Source organism: Pteropus vampyrus, unplaced genomic scaffold (genome assembly GCF_000151845.1).
Source record: "Pteropus vampyrus isolate Shadow unplaced genomic scaffold, Pvam_2.0 Scaffold20, whole genome shotgun sequence".
Taxonomy (NCBI): Eukaryota; Metazoa; Chordata; class Mammalia; order Chiroptera; family Pteropodidae; genus Pteropus; species Pteropus vampyrus.
The window spans coordinates 10213722-10227709 of NW_011888801.1; the positions used below are offsets into that span (position 1 = coordinate 10213722).

Genomic DNA, 13988 nt, shown 5'->3' on the forward strand with positions numbered 1-13988 from the left:
AGAATCTATCTTAAGTGATGTCAAATAGGTTCATTGCAAATTTATTTAAATGTCTAAAACCTGATTTTGTAGGTCTTAGATATAATTCTGTATGATCCAAATATTGTATACCTATGCCACAAAGTAAGTGGTAGACAGGATTTGGCCTCTTTTCCTATATGCATATGTAATTTTTTCTCCCTTTGTCTCATTTTGATTCTAAGAAGAAATACATGTAGAAAAACAAATATCATTTGACTTGTGAAACCAGTAAAACTCATTTAGTTGATAAATATTTTAAGAAGATAAGTTCTGGGAAAATGGTGACCTTCTGAATGAATCATTTTATCCTTTTTACTCCTAAATTCAGTCTGTCATCTTCTGTAGATCCCAGTAACTGCTGGACTGGAGCTTTAGATAATCCTTATGCAAGAGAGGCCTGGTTGCTCTTGTCCCCACTGAAAAGCATTTGTAGGATTTTCTATCTTAAGGACTGGTCAAGGACCAGAGACCAGCCTAAGAAAGCCCCTGGGACAAGGGTTAAAATAGGGCTCTTCTTGGGAAGAGGTATGGTTCCAGAGATCTCTGAATTCCCTGTTAGTCAATGTTTGTTTGGTTTCTCAGCCTCCCAGGGACCAGGGATGAACTAAAAAGGGTGGTGAAGTCTTTTTTACACATGATGCTAGAAAAATGCAAGAATATTTCAAAGAGGGTTTTGTGTTTGTTTTTAATGTATCATTGAGGTACTAGGTGCCAGTTGCTTCTCACATTTGTTGTATCTATAAGGCTTTTTCTTTTCTTTTTGCGTACTACCAGGATGCTCTGTAACAATCTCAAAATCTCAGTGCCTTTTAAAATAGAGGTTTGTTTTTCTCATTCATGGATCTGTGGATTAGCTAGGTCAGCTTAGGCTGTAGAATTGAGTTCATGTCTACTTTTTTCTTCATTTTGAGACTAGGACTACTTGAAGCAGGTTGCTGTCATTGCAGATGGCAGAAGGACAACAGGGTGAGCAGAAATATGCATATATCTCATAAAGTCTTCACTTAGAACCAGCACACTGTTAATTCTACACCTGAATTAGAACTGAGAGGTACACTTTTTTCACAGAGAAAAGCTCAGCAGCAAAGGACATTGGATATATAATTCTATTGAAGCAGAGAGTGAAGAGCTGAGAACAATATCTGCTTTACCACTGGAGGAGAGACTGTTGCACCTTCTTGTATTTCTGCTGTCACTTGGGGTACTCCAGCAACCAGAGTTGAGTTCCAGTCAACTGAGAAAGAAAAATCACTGAGAAAGAACAGAGAAAACAACAGAACTCCCAGAATTAGAATGGCCCAAGGAATAATAATGAGAACACTTAGGGAGAGTCAATTGCAGCACAATGCTTTCTGGAGCTATTAAAGATTTCCCCACAGAACAGTTCAGTAGATGACAGAAAGCATAGTTGGTATTGAAATCTGAATTAGTGGCCCGGAAGATCAAGTAGAAAAATATTGTAGAACACAAAGGAAAATCATAAAGCATTGAAAATTATAGGAGAAAAAATAATGAGACTTCATGATCCAGGAGTCTTAATGTGAAGTTTTAAGGGCTGCTAGTAAGGAATGAGGGATTTACCTCCTTGGAATAAATCACATCCTAAATAATGCATTTTACTTTGACAAATTTAAAACCACTTCTCTTTGGAAACCTTATACCCTTTCTGAGCTAAAATAGGAAGTACAGAAATAGAGTCAGTCTTAGAGCCTGCTTCATCTTTAGAATATAATAAAAAGTTATCCACATATTAGATAAAAGTAGAATCAAAGGGAAATTTAAAGTCTTTGAGGTCTTGGTTGGGGACTTGTGAAAAGTTGAGGGAATTCTTGAGGTACATCCCACATATATTACAGATTTTTGTAGAAGGCAAACAACTATTGACTATTTTGAGCTAATGGACACCGAGGAAAGCAGAGCATGCTTCTAAAATATGTTACCTTCAGAGCACCAAAGATAAACTAATATTTAGGTTTGGTACTGCTGGGAAGTAGGGAATAACTTAGTCTTTTTAGAGCTCTGAGGTCTTGAGTGATACTATACCCACCCACTGAGGTTTTTGATGGAGAGGGTGGGAATGTTACAAAGACTGGTACAAGGTTTAAGGAATCTTCTGATATACTTTCGACTACTGGTTTTAGTTCCCTTTAGATTCTGGTTTTTGAGGCTGTTATGCAAATTTGGATAGAGTTTTTAGATGGCTCACTCTGAACCTTGATGGGTTTAGCCCACTAATTCTGCTATTATCATTAGAATTTTTGCCAACAAGAAGACTGGCACCTCATTCAGATCTTCAGTTTGGACACAAGTTTGCTATGACTTCCTTATGAATAGGGGACTCTTCTATGATTTTGAGGAAGAGGCCCTGAGGAGAATATTTATTCTGGAAATTGCATTTGTTTGGTAAATCATTACCTATTAAGCCAGCATACGTGGTAGTATAGAGGAGGAAATAATGTTTGTTGGTCAAATGTTTCTTGGACAGTTAGGGCTAGAATATTGGAGATATCCACACCTGAGTAGTTTAGTGACAGTAAGAGGGAGGTTATGTAATAGTAGTAGGGTTCAAGGTTGATATTGTAGTATCTGTATCAATAATTCACTTGCAAGGTTGTCCTTAATATTTAGAGAAATTTATCTTTTGAGTTTTAAGGGTTAACCAGAAATTGGGTGCTTGATTCCCCACTCAGAACACTTTGATTAATCACCTACTTTATCTTTTCTCTTTTATTTCTTAATGCAATATAAAACACTTATTTTTCAAATGCTCTGCTATTTATAGTATCTATAAATAAGTTAAGAGACTCCTTCCTCCAGTGTTTGATTGTGGTGGAGTCATCTAGTTGTTATATATGAAGGACATCATTTTATTCTGAGTCTTATTCTGCCTTTTTCTAAGTTTCTCTCCAAGTCTTATATAAGTCTGGCAATGAAGCTGTTTATAGTATTTCTGCCTTAAAATCTTTCACCAAAAGTGAGTAGAAAGATAAGGTTATTTCTCTTTCAGAATCTATTCCTGAATGTTATCTAATAGCATTAGTCTATCCTCGAAGTCTGCAGTGGATTTATCTTTTCTTTACTTACAGACCTGAATAAGAGCCAAATCTATGTTCACACAAAAGACTTTGCTGGCAGCCTCTGAGAGGCCTTTTCTAACCTCTCCTGGTTTTCTGTGCAATTGAGTTTAGGATACACTACCCTAAATTGAATATTGTAAGCTGAAAGAATTTAAGAAAATGGCAGAAGCAGGAAAGTCACTCTGACTTCCTCCCCCTTTCACCCTTGTTCCCTGAAATAGGTCAGAAAACCCTAATCAACCTTTAGGGATTTTCTCTCCTTTGAAGGAGGTTTTCCTTTAAGAGATACTGAGCTTTTGAGGTTTCTGGCCAGCTTCGTTAGGGGAAAAGTCAAAGGGAGAGATTGGGTGGAGAGATAGAGGAGCATAGAATGAGAGAAGAGGAGAAAGGACTTTAGGTTTGAATTGCAGTTTGAAGGGGATGTAAAAGATAAATTGTTTTAATTCTTTTATATTTTTCTTTTACCTTAGTCAGGGAATCTCTTAAGGAAACAATTTTGGAATCTGTATTTATTTTGTTGGACCATTGGGTATTTGAGATTTGTTCTGGTTTTGTTCTAGTGTCTCCTAAATAAACAGTTTTGTTCTATCTAAAGCACAGTTGTATTGCTTTATTCTCTTGCTCAAGAATTTCTAACGATCTCTCGTATATAGATTAAATTTTAGCATTTGGCACATTTGTAGTATAATACTCATATTTATGAAATTTCTGTAATGTATACCTTACATGTGCTGTTTCCTCTACTCACTCTGGTTTTAAACTTTTCTGTGTTGAAAAGATGTCTGTTTACTTCCTGAATTTGACCCCACCAAGTTATGGTGACTATTAAATTATACTTATTTCATGGTATTTTTCCAAAGGCCACAGTTTTGCTAAACTTTATATTGCAGTATAGTCCTGTGAAGTTAGTAATGTTGTCTTTGACCGCTTTACTGTATTTTCTTCTGGAAATTTATTTATATTTTTAGGTACTATTATGTTTAGTAATAATAAGTTCGTGTTTTTTGTTTTGTTTTGTTTTTTTAACACAAGCTTTTCTTCTTTCAAGACAATTTCAATTAAAAGCTTTCCTGACTAGATTGTAAAATCTCCAGCAAAACACATGTTTTTCCAGGATTCGTGATGTGTAATTTCTTCCTATTATCTTCATAACCAATTGTTAGTTACCTGTGTCATCCATTGCCTTCTTAGGACAAGGTACCAGAGAAATCATCTAGGTAACTTTCGGTGTCATATTTTGTTCCTTTATCAAATCAGAAGAAATGGATATGTTGAATGTTAGAAATAGGCATCCCCATATCCCTTGCCTTTTGGTCAGCTATATTAGATCCACTTTCTCTCTCCAGACGGTGAAAGCCCTGGTATTATCTTTTTGTCTCTTACTCATAGTAAAAAAAAAAAAAAGCATACTAAAATCTCCTACCTTTTATGTTTTGAGCTGGCAACCTTTTTCAGGCCTTTATTCTCTAGTCCTAAACTCATAGGACCAAATCTGATGTGTAGATAGTTTTGATCAGCATTTTGGTTAAAACTCTTTCAGGCTAGGATGCTTTTAGGTATGCCTCATCTGAGTATTACATATTCAGAGGGATTTATTTCCTTTCTTAAGTTGTATTTGTCCTGTTCCTTCATTGACTCTGGAAACTGATTTTATCTCCATCTTGTAATTTTATTTCCTTTTCATTTTCTTTTCTATATTTTTAAAATTCTGTCAGAGAACCTTTAACCTTTTCTAAGAAACCACCATTAATGTTACTTCACATTATCTTCTTAGTAACATTTTAAAATATATAAACACATGTTTGATAGAACCCTGAGGTAGGAGTATAAGTAAGACCTTTCCTACAGAATCTTTTGGAGCAGTCATATCTCTGAGAAAGCTTTCTCTGTATCAGTTTCTACCAGTATTTTATGGTCATGACAAATGTTTGTTTCTGGTGCTTATTTGCTATTTTGCTCATGTTCGAGTTTATATTTCAATAAAGGTTCTTTAACTTGAAGGCTGTGTGTAGTACCAGCAACCTTTAGCAAACACAAAAGCAGCACATTAATTTCTACATTGTAATTTCCTTCAGTATTTAACTCCATCTCCTGGCCTGTTTGCCTGCTTTGTTTGCTTCTTGTTACTCTGTGTGCACTGTGTTATCTTAATTACATACCAAGTTCTTATTATGACAGAATTTCTTGTTTGGGGAGTGAGTAGTATTTATCAGCCTGAATTAAGAAAAAAATATTCGGAACATTTAAAAGTGGATATAGATTATCTCTCAGCTATATAGAGTTGTTCATGCTAAAGTAACATTTTAATGCCATGTAGAAATACTTAAGGAACTTAACAAAATCTATGAGTATAATACAAATGTGAACTAAAATCACTTTCAGGCCTTTTTAGGATTATTTTTTAATTTATTTTCTTTTGCAGTCTCATTTTCTACTCATGATTTTTTTGGGGGGTATAATGGTTACCATGCCTCTCTCTAACAGCCAGGTTTTCTATAATTGAACTCTAAAAAATAGATCTTAATTTATCTCAATAAGATGACAAAAAATTCTTTAAAATAATTTCAAATGGTAAGGCTTAAAAATTTTTTTCATTAAAATGTTTTTTTAAAAACACTGTAAAATGTACAGTGTTTCTCCAAAATTGATTCCTCTAATGAATTTAAACAAAATTTCAGCGTCTTTTAAAACCTGTTTAAATTATTATGCATTTAGAAGAAATATCTTACAGTGAGTTCAGTGTATATGAGAATCTATATTTTAACTACATTATCTTACAGTGAGTTCAGTGTATATGAGCATCTATATTTTAACTACATTATCTTTTCTTTGGAGTGGGGAAGTTTGTTTTTTATCTGGTATACTATAATATGAAACACTTCATATTTCAAATTCACATTTTAGGTTAAGTGAAAACAATCATTTAAATAATGAGCTTTTTTTTTTTTAAATTGGGGATTACATTGATTTCTAAAGGTTTTTTTTTTTATCACAGGGAATTCTGAATATGCTGTGTTCGAACTTTCTCATGTAATAATTCTCAGACTAGAGAAACCTTTCCTTTTCCTGGCCTGGGTTAGTGTTGAGTTGTATTTTTAGTAACAGTCCTAACTCAGTAGCTATGTAAGCACTGAGCGAAGATGGAGTCACAGGGTAAACTGGGCTTGCTTCCCACAGGGAGGGCTGGGACTCGAGCAGGAAGGAAGGCCTGTTTGTCAGTGCCTTGTGTGCAACTATGTCTGTGTAGGCAGCAGGCGACACAATGTCTCCCTTGTACAAAGTAACTCTCTTAGTGAGTGCTCAGATATGTGAGGAAAAAGTGTTTGGGTAAGTGAAGGAGAAGCTTGGGGTGTTTCAAAGAGATTCTTTTCGTGTTTTTGTGGCATTTAGATTTCAGGGAGTGTACTATTTGTTGCTGCAAAGTACTGGCTTTGTTTTCAGTGGCATTTTAGACTTTTTGAACAAGCTCTGCTGCAGGCAGATCGAAGTGGCTTACTTTCTAAAACTGTGAGCTTAATTTAAAAAATATGATTCGTTCAAGATAAAAAGTTAATTTGTGCTTCTTGAAATCAGAGAAAATTAATTGTGACATTCATTTCTAGGAATGAATTCTCTACTAGACTTAAAATCTTTTATCATTTTTATTCTGAATTCAGAACCAACTAGTAATAATGATGAAAACCACTTAAAACTGATTACTGGTGTTTAAAATGTATAATGTTGATTTCAAATATAATTTGCTTGTTTTAAAATAGTGGAACTTTAAGTGACTTTAATATGAAAAGTTACTTCAGTTCTAATAACATAAACTTCAGTTTTACTAAAAGAACTGGTTATTTTTCTTATGGAAATCTTGGTTTTGTGATTAGATAATACAAATGACTTATCTTTTTAGAATATTACTTTTATATTTTCAGCAGCATTTAATTATCAGGCTATAAGTAGTTAACTTTTATAGAGTGCGTACATGTTTATAGTGTTTTACTTTTGAATTTGTTTAGTGGAGTGTGACAATATGAACCGCTTTGATCGATCAGACAGAAATGTTCGGCAGTCTCAGGAAGGATTTTGGAAAAGGCCACCCCAGAGGTGGAGTGGACAAGAACATTACCACCTTAGCCTTCCTGACCATTATCACCACCTTGGAAAAAGTGACTTGAGCAGGTGGGTCTAATTTTCTGCCTTATGATTAATTTTGAGTCATAATGTTCCCCCCTTGTCTTCTCAAAAAAAATTTTTCTTTTGGTCTGGTTTTTGGGGCACCAAAAAACATTTAAAGTTATATGTACTACTAACTGGAATAATATGTGTAATTTTTTTTTTTTTGACCTAAATCTTTTTTCATTAACTTTATCATAAAAATGAGTGTTATATTTATGTCTGCTATTTGGACTTTAAGTTTTGGTGTGATTTCTAGTTCTCACTTGAGAATGATTAAATGTTGACTTTGTTAAAGTTTAATATTTTTTTAAATGTTTAAAATTGGTGTCAAGTGATTTGTCTCTTTTTGCTTATATAATAAATTCAGGTTTTAAAATTCTTCAAGTACTGTTAGAAACAAAAGAAGATACTGTACAGTGGTATAATTCTTTTCCTTTTTGAAGTGTAGCATAGTCTTTAATTTGATCAGACCTTAAGTTTAATGTGGCTCTGTAGTCATTCAAGCCTGGGATCAAGCCTGGGATCAAACCCTGGCCTGGCATAAATTAGGTTTGTGAGCTTCGATAATTTCTTTAACCCCTCTCTACTTCAGTTTACCATCTGTAGAATAGTTTATAATGCCTTTCTCTCACTGGTCAAAGATCAGGGATAAAAGTAAAGTGCCTGGAGCAGTATCTAAATTACATAGGCACCCAATGGTAATTGTTAGAGTTCTTGAAGTAAGAAAAAAATGGTAATTGTTAGAGTTCTTGAAGTAAGAAAAAAAATTGGCTCTATGATTCCCTGCAGCCAAAGCAAAGAACAAAACTCGATCCATTGTAAGAATTGCAGTGTACATAAAAGGCATGTTTCTCCTGAATTGATTGGCTTTTATGAGACAGAACCCTAAAATAGATTGCTTTGTATGTAGTTTTATAAGGAAAATACTTTGTGATACAGCGGACAGGTCTTAGCTTCCCAAAGTAGAAATAATGATAAATTCCTCAAGTCTATTTCTTACTTACATTCTTCAATGCAAGCTACAGAGAACTCCCAAGTGAGAAAAGGCAGTTCTGCAGTGGTTCATGAAATGATGTGCAACTAAAGATTCTTCTGTTGGTATAATTTGATGCAGGGATAAAATTTAGAAGATCTGAAAGAATGCATGCGGTACATATCCTTCCACGCATTGTTTCGGCTTTTCTGTTTCTTACATCTGGGCTTTTGATAAGGAATGGGCATCAGAGAGTAGGTATTACCAGACAAGAATCTAGTGTAAATATAGTCTTCCCTCATCTTTAGTAGTTGGCTTATAAGAAGGTAAACTTAAGGCCAACTTATGAAAATTCAGAAGTCTAACTAAAATGTGAACCATTGCTTATACTTCAGATAAGATTTATTCATTCATTTCACAGATAGAAATTGAGAACCCATATGTTGAACTCTGTGCTCAATTCTCATGCTGGGATGTATTTGGTTATCACGTGAGAGATGAAAGCTATGCATTGATAATAGCTTCTTGGAGCATTGTTTTGAGGACAATAAAAATAATTATGCAGTGTGTGAGCTCAGCTGGAATCACTGCAATATTGGTTAGGTAGAATATTCATGTGCCTCCTCCATCCCATACAAAGATGAGTAGTAGATCTTCCTGCTGGCAGGATGCTGAGTCTGTGGGGAGAGATAGGTATGTAGATAGTTACAGTGTAGTATTAGTGCACTGCAATGACTGTTGCCTCAATAAAGTAATGTATATAGGATTCTAGGAGCATGCAGCGACTGGTTTCTGTTTAGATGTTATTTCTAACTCTAGATAGCAAAACTATGCATTTTAAGATAAAGAGTGGCAAATTTAGCTTAAAGTATGATTATTAATCGGACTCTCCAAAATGAATGAATTACCTAGAGGTAGTAATCTCTGTCCCTGGAAATGATCAAGTTGAGGCTGATTAGTTATCTATCAGAAAAGTTAAGCAACATTTTCCAAAAACTATATTACTGTAAGTCAGTAAGTATAGAAAAGAGAGATTCTTAGATCACATGAGTGTAAGAATGAACAAGTTAAAGTTAAATGAGGTTTTTTAAATAGTGGACTCCATAGTGCCTTTTATATATTAATATAGTATTATGATTTTGTAAAAGGTGGTAAAAGATAGAATATGTAACCATTTCCCAAAACATATGATCACAGATCTCTCCTACACAATATATTATTATGAGGGATCATCCACATTGCTAATTCTCAATGAGAGAAATGTACAGCATTCTTAGGGGTTTCTAATCTGACTCATTCAGCACAGAACTTCCCAACAAGTGAGCTGAGGCGCATACCATTATTTTTATGAATAGATTTCGGTTAACCAGTTTATTGATCTCCTCAGGCTTTGGTGTGGCTCTGTGGGAGCTGAGACTCTAGATCCCCAAGAGCCAATTACGAGGATGGACGGTAGAGAGAGAAATCTCATGCAAGACAAACCTTACTCCAGCATACCTTAAAATTATCATTTTCTCTCTGCCGTGATTTTAAACGGTTTGGATGCACTAACCCCAGGGCCTTTTTAATATTACATGTGTAAAAGTCCCTCTTCCCATTCTATGACTTCTTGAGTGTTGGTTCCCTTTCCTGTCTGTCCTTCAATTCCCATCATTGTCATAGCTAATTATAGGATTATATCTTATCCATAACTCAGGGGACTGGTGGTTCAGAACCAGTGATCTACTTTATACAGATATTCTTGAATTTACAATGAGGTTATATCCTGGTAAACTCATCGTAAATTGAAAATATTGTAAGTTGAAAATGCATTTAATACACCTAACCTATTGAACATCAGCATGCTCAGAACACTTACATTAGTCTACAGTTGGGCAAAATCTAACACGATGAATACACTATAGAGTATTGGTTGTTTATCCTCATGATCACCTGGCCAACTGTAGCTGCAGCTTAACTGCTGCTACCAGCATCATGAGAGAGTATTGTACCACATACTGCTAGCCCAGGAGAGATCAAAATTCAAAATTTGGAGTATGGTTTCTAATGAATACATAGCGCTTTTGCACCATCAACAAAATGAAAAATTCTAAGTAGAACCATCCTAAGTTGGAGACCATCTGTAATTTTATCATAATGCTGTGCTCTCTTTTCACCTGGCCTAACCTTTCACTCCTCTTTTTTCCCCAGATCTCCTTTTTCCCCTATACCTTCCATTATGCTATATGGAATTCTCTCACATCCTAACAAACTCATGCATTGACTTATTTTCTTACATTTTCCTGATTGTAACTGAAATCTAACTCTCCTAAATGTACTAATTCCCCAGAAGCATTCTTAAATGAAAGATTCTTATTTTTTTGTTATTCTAGTACTTAACTGTTTAGAGGTGGGGTCTTATCTTTACTTATCATTGTCACTTCTAAATGAAATATTCTTTAGTCTCTTACCTTTGAGACTTTGGGCATTTGGCTGTATCCGTTTCTCCTTACTGTTTCCTACCCCTAGCTAACAAAATCTTAGCCCTTGGCTCACTTTCCTTCTTCATTGTAAGCTTTGCTACAAAATGAGTGCCTCTAAAGTTCTTGTGCATGGTTCATATAACTCTCTGGCTCCTTAGTTCCTTACACTTCTATATACAAGATCATGTCATTTAAGAATAGAAATAGTTTTACTCTCTTTTTTCTCATCTGAATACTTTTCTTTTTCTCTCCCGCATAGTTACTATGGCTAGAATCTCCAGGACAGTGTTGAATAGGAGTGGTGAGGGCCACCATCTATGTCTTGTCTCTGATATTAGAAGAGCTTTCAATCTTTCGCTGTTAAATATGATGTTAGTTGTGGGTTTTTCATAGATACTCTTTATCAGGTTGAGACAAGTTTCTTCTATTCATATTTTGTTGAATGTTTTTATTATGAGAGGGTGTTGGATTTTGTCAAGTCTATTGAGATATTGTTTTTCCTTCTCTTTATGTCATGTATGACATTGGCTGATACCAACCTTGCATTTCTCTGATAAATCCTACTTGGTCATGGTATATAATTCTTTTATATGTTGCTAGATTCAATTTGTTAGTATTTTGTTGGGGATTTTTCTGTATATATAACAAATATTGGTCTGTAGTTTCCTCGAGATGTTTTTTGTGTGATTTTAGTATTATAATCACATAGATTGAGTGGTGTTTCTTTCATTTCCATTTTTGGAAGAATTTGTGAAGGAATTTTGTTAATTCTTCATGGAATGTTTTGTAGAATTCACCATTGAAGTTATTTGGGCCTGGGCTCTTCTTTGTGGCAAGTTTTTTGATTACGAACAATCTCTATGAATGTTCTATAGATGTCTGTTAGGTTTTGTTAGATTGTAGAGTTGTTCAAGTCTTCTGTTTTCTTGCTGACCTTCTTCCTAGTTGTTCTATCCATTAATGAAAAGGAGGTATTGAAGTCTCCAACTTCAGTATATCTTGTAGGAAAGGTCAGATAGCAACAACTCTCAGTTTTTGCTTATCTGAGAATGTTTTAATTTCTCTTTAAATTTGAAGAATAGTTTTGCTGGATATAGAATCTTTGGTTGACACTCTTCCTTTTAACATTTCGACCCCTAGGCTTTGTAATGAAAAGTCAGCTATTAATCTTATTGAGCATGTCTTCTACATAATAGGGCACTTTTTTCTTGCGGCATTCAGAATTCTCACTTTTTCTTTGGCTTTTGACTGTTTAACTATGGTGTGTCTCTCTTATAGTTTATCATATTTTGGAGTTTGTTGAGCTAATGATTAGCGATTTCCTTAAATGCCTTGAACCAGTAAGTCTTCAGCCATTGCTAAGGGGCTCTCTATGTGTTCAGGGATGCCTTTAACAACCTGGTAAGCAGTTTACAGTTCTACCTTTCCCTTCATTTCCTGTTTGCTCAGAGGCTCAAGGTTGGCCAAAGGTGAGAAATTAAGGCCTTCTCAGATATTTCTTTGGTGTGCACACAGCCCTGTATATGTTTGTGGCCTTCTCTATGCCCAATAATTCGTTGGAGCATTTCAAAGCCTCTTGTGGACATCTCATTCCTCAGGTTTTTCTTAGAAGTTTTTTGGTCATCTTGTTTGTCCCAATTGGTATCACTGTCTCAGGCAGCTGGAATTTTAAACAGTTGTCACTGATTTTTTTTTTCCAATAAATGTACTATAGATAAGGCTGTTTTCACAGAACAAGTTCTGAATCAGGTCAAATAAAACAACTGCTGAGAATGGGCCTTTTTTAGGGAGGTGCCAGTTAAGGTCAAATAGTAACAGTTGTCTGGAAGTAGTGCTTTTTGGGGAGTTTCAAATTCAGTTTACCTCCCAGCCCATCCCCTAGTGATTACTAAATTTCACTACTACCATGTTTGGAAGGCTTTTGTTTTTAAAGCTTCCACAGAGCTTGGGAGATAGGAGCTAGACATGTCAATAGAAAAATTAAAATACCACAGAGCTTGTTTTCTCACCAAGATTTAGCTCTGTGTGTGTGTGTTTTATAAAATAAGTGCTCCTTGGTTATTGCGAGCATTTGGTTGATTTCCAGAGCTCTGAAAAATTTGATTTTGACAAATTTGCCATCGTCCTCAGTGCTTTTACAGAGGAGTGAGTTTTTGGAGATAGTTATTCTGCCATTCTGGAAGTACTTCCTTCCTTTCCGTCATTTTGTTTTTTGGTTTGTTTTATTTCAATTTTTAGAGCAGTTTTAGGTTTACAAAAATATTGAGCAAAAAGTACAGAGAGTTCTCATATACTCCCTCACCATCTTTTATACAGCTTCTCCTATTATTAATATCTTACATTAGTTGTTATACCTGGTGAGTAAATATTGATACATTATTATTAACTAAAATTCATAGTTTACATTGAGATTCACTCTACATTCTTTGGGCTTTGACAAATGCATATTGACATACATCTACTATTACTGTATCATCCAGAATAATTTCACTGTCTTTGAAATCCCATGTCCTCCACCTATTCATCTCTTCCTTCTCTTCCACCCTCCACCCTGGCAATACTCCTGGCAAACACTGATTTTTCTGTTGTCTCTATAATTTTGCATTTTCCAGAATGCCATATAGTTGAAAACAGTATATAGCCTTTCAGATTGGCTTTTTTTTCACTTAGCAGTTTAAGTGAATTCATATAAGGTTCCTCCATGTCTTTTCATGGGTTGATAACTTACTGCTTTTTATCATTAAATAATAGTCCATTGTATGGATGCACTACAGTTTGTTTATCCATTCACCTAATGAAAAATATCATAATTGCTTCCAAAATTTGGCAATTATGAATTCAGCTGCTCTAAACATTTCTGTGCATAGGTTTTTAACTCATTTTGGTAAAAATCAAGACGCACAATTGCTGGACCACGTAGTAAGAGTAAATTTAGATTGGTAAGAAACTGCCAAAGTGTCTTGCAAAGTGGCTCTACATTTAACATTTCTTCCAGCAATGAATGAAAGCTGCTGTTGCTGTGCATTCTCATCAGCATGTGTTGTGTTTTGGATTTTAACCATTCCAATAGGTGTGTAGTTATATCTTGCTTTAATTTGCAATTCCCTAATGTTATATAATTTTGAGCATTTTTTTATATGCTTATTTACCATCTCTACATCTTCCTTATTAGTAGGATGTCTGTTTAGATCTTGTACTCATTTTTTTAATTGGGTTGTTTTCTTGTTGATTTTTAAGAGTTCTTTGTATATTTTAGGTACTAGTCCTTTATCAGATATATATATATTTACAAAT

The 13988-nt window shown here is 34.7% G+C and overlaps 1 protein-coding gene across 2 annotated transcripts in view; it reads left to right on the forward strand.

The window, feature by feature from the left end:
• The first annotated feature begins 6290 nt into the window (after positions 1-6290).
• The window catches only part of CCSER2 (coiled-coil serine rich protein 2), a 99043-nt gene continuing 91345 nt past the window's right edge, over positions 6291-13988 (forward strand). Inside the window, exons 1-2 of one of the 2 annotated variants that reach the window (XM_011355347.2) lie at positions 6291-6425; positions 7100-7262. In XM_011355347.2, the coding sequence (XP_011353649.1) occupies positions 7114-7262 (149 nt within the window). In that variant the 5' untranslated portion in view covers positions 6291-6425; positions 7100-7113. The remainder of the gene's footprint in view (positions 6426-7099; positions 7263-13988) is intronic. The other variant, XM_011355346.2, reaches the window with a different exon arrangement.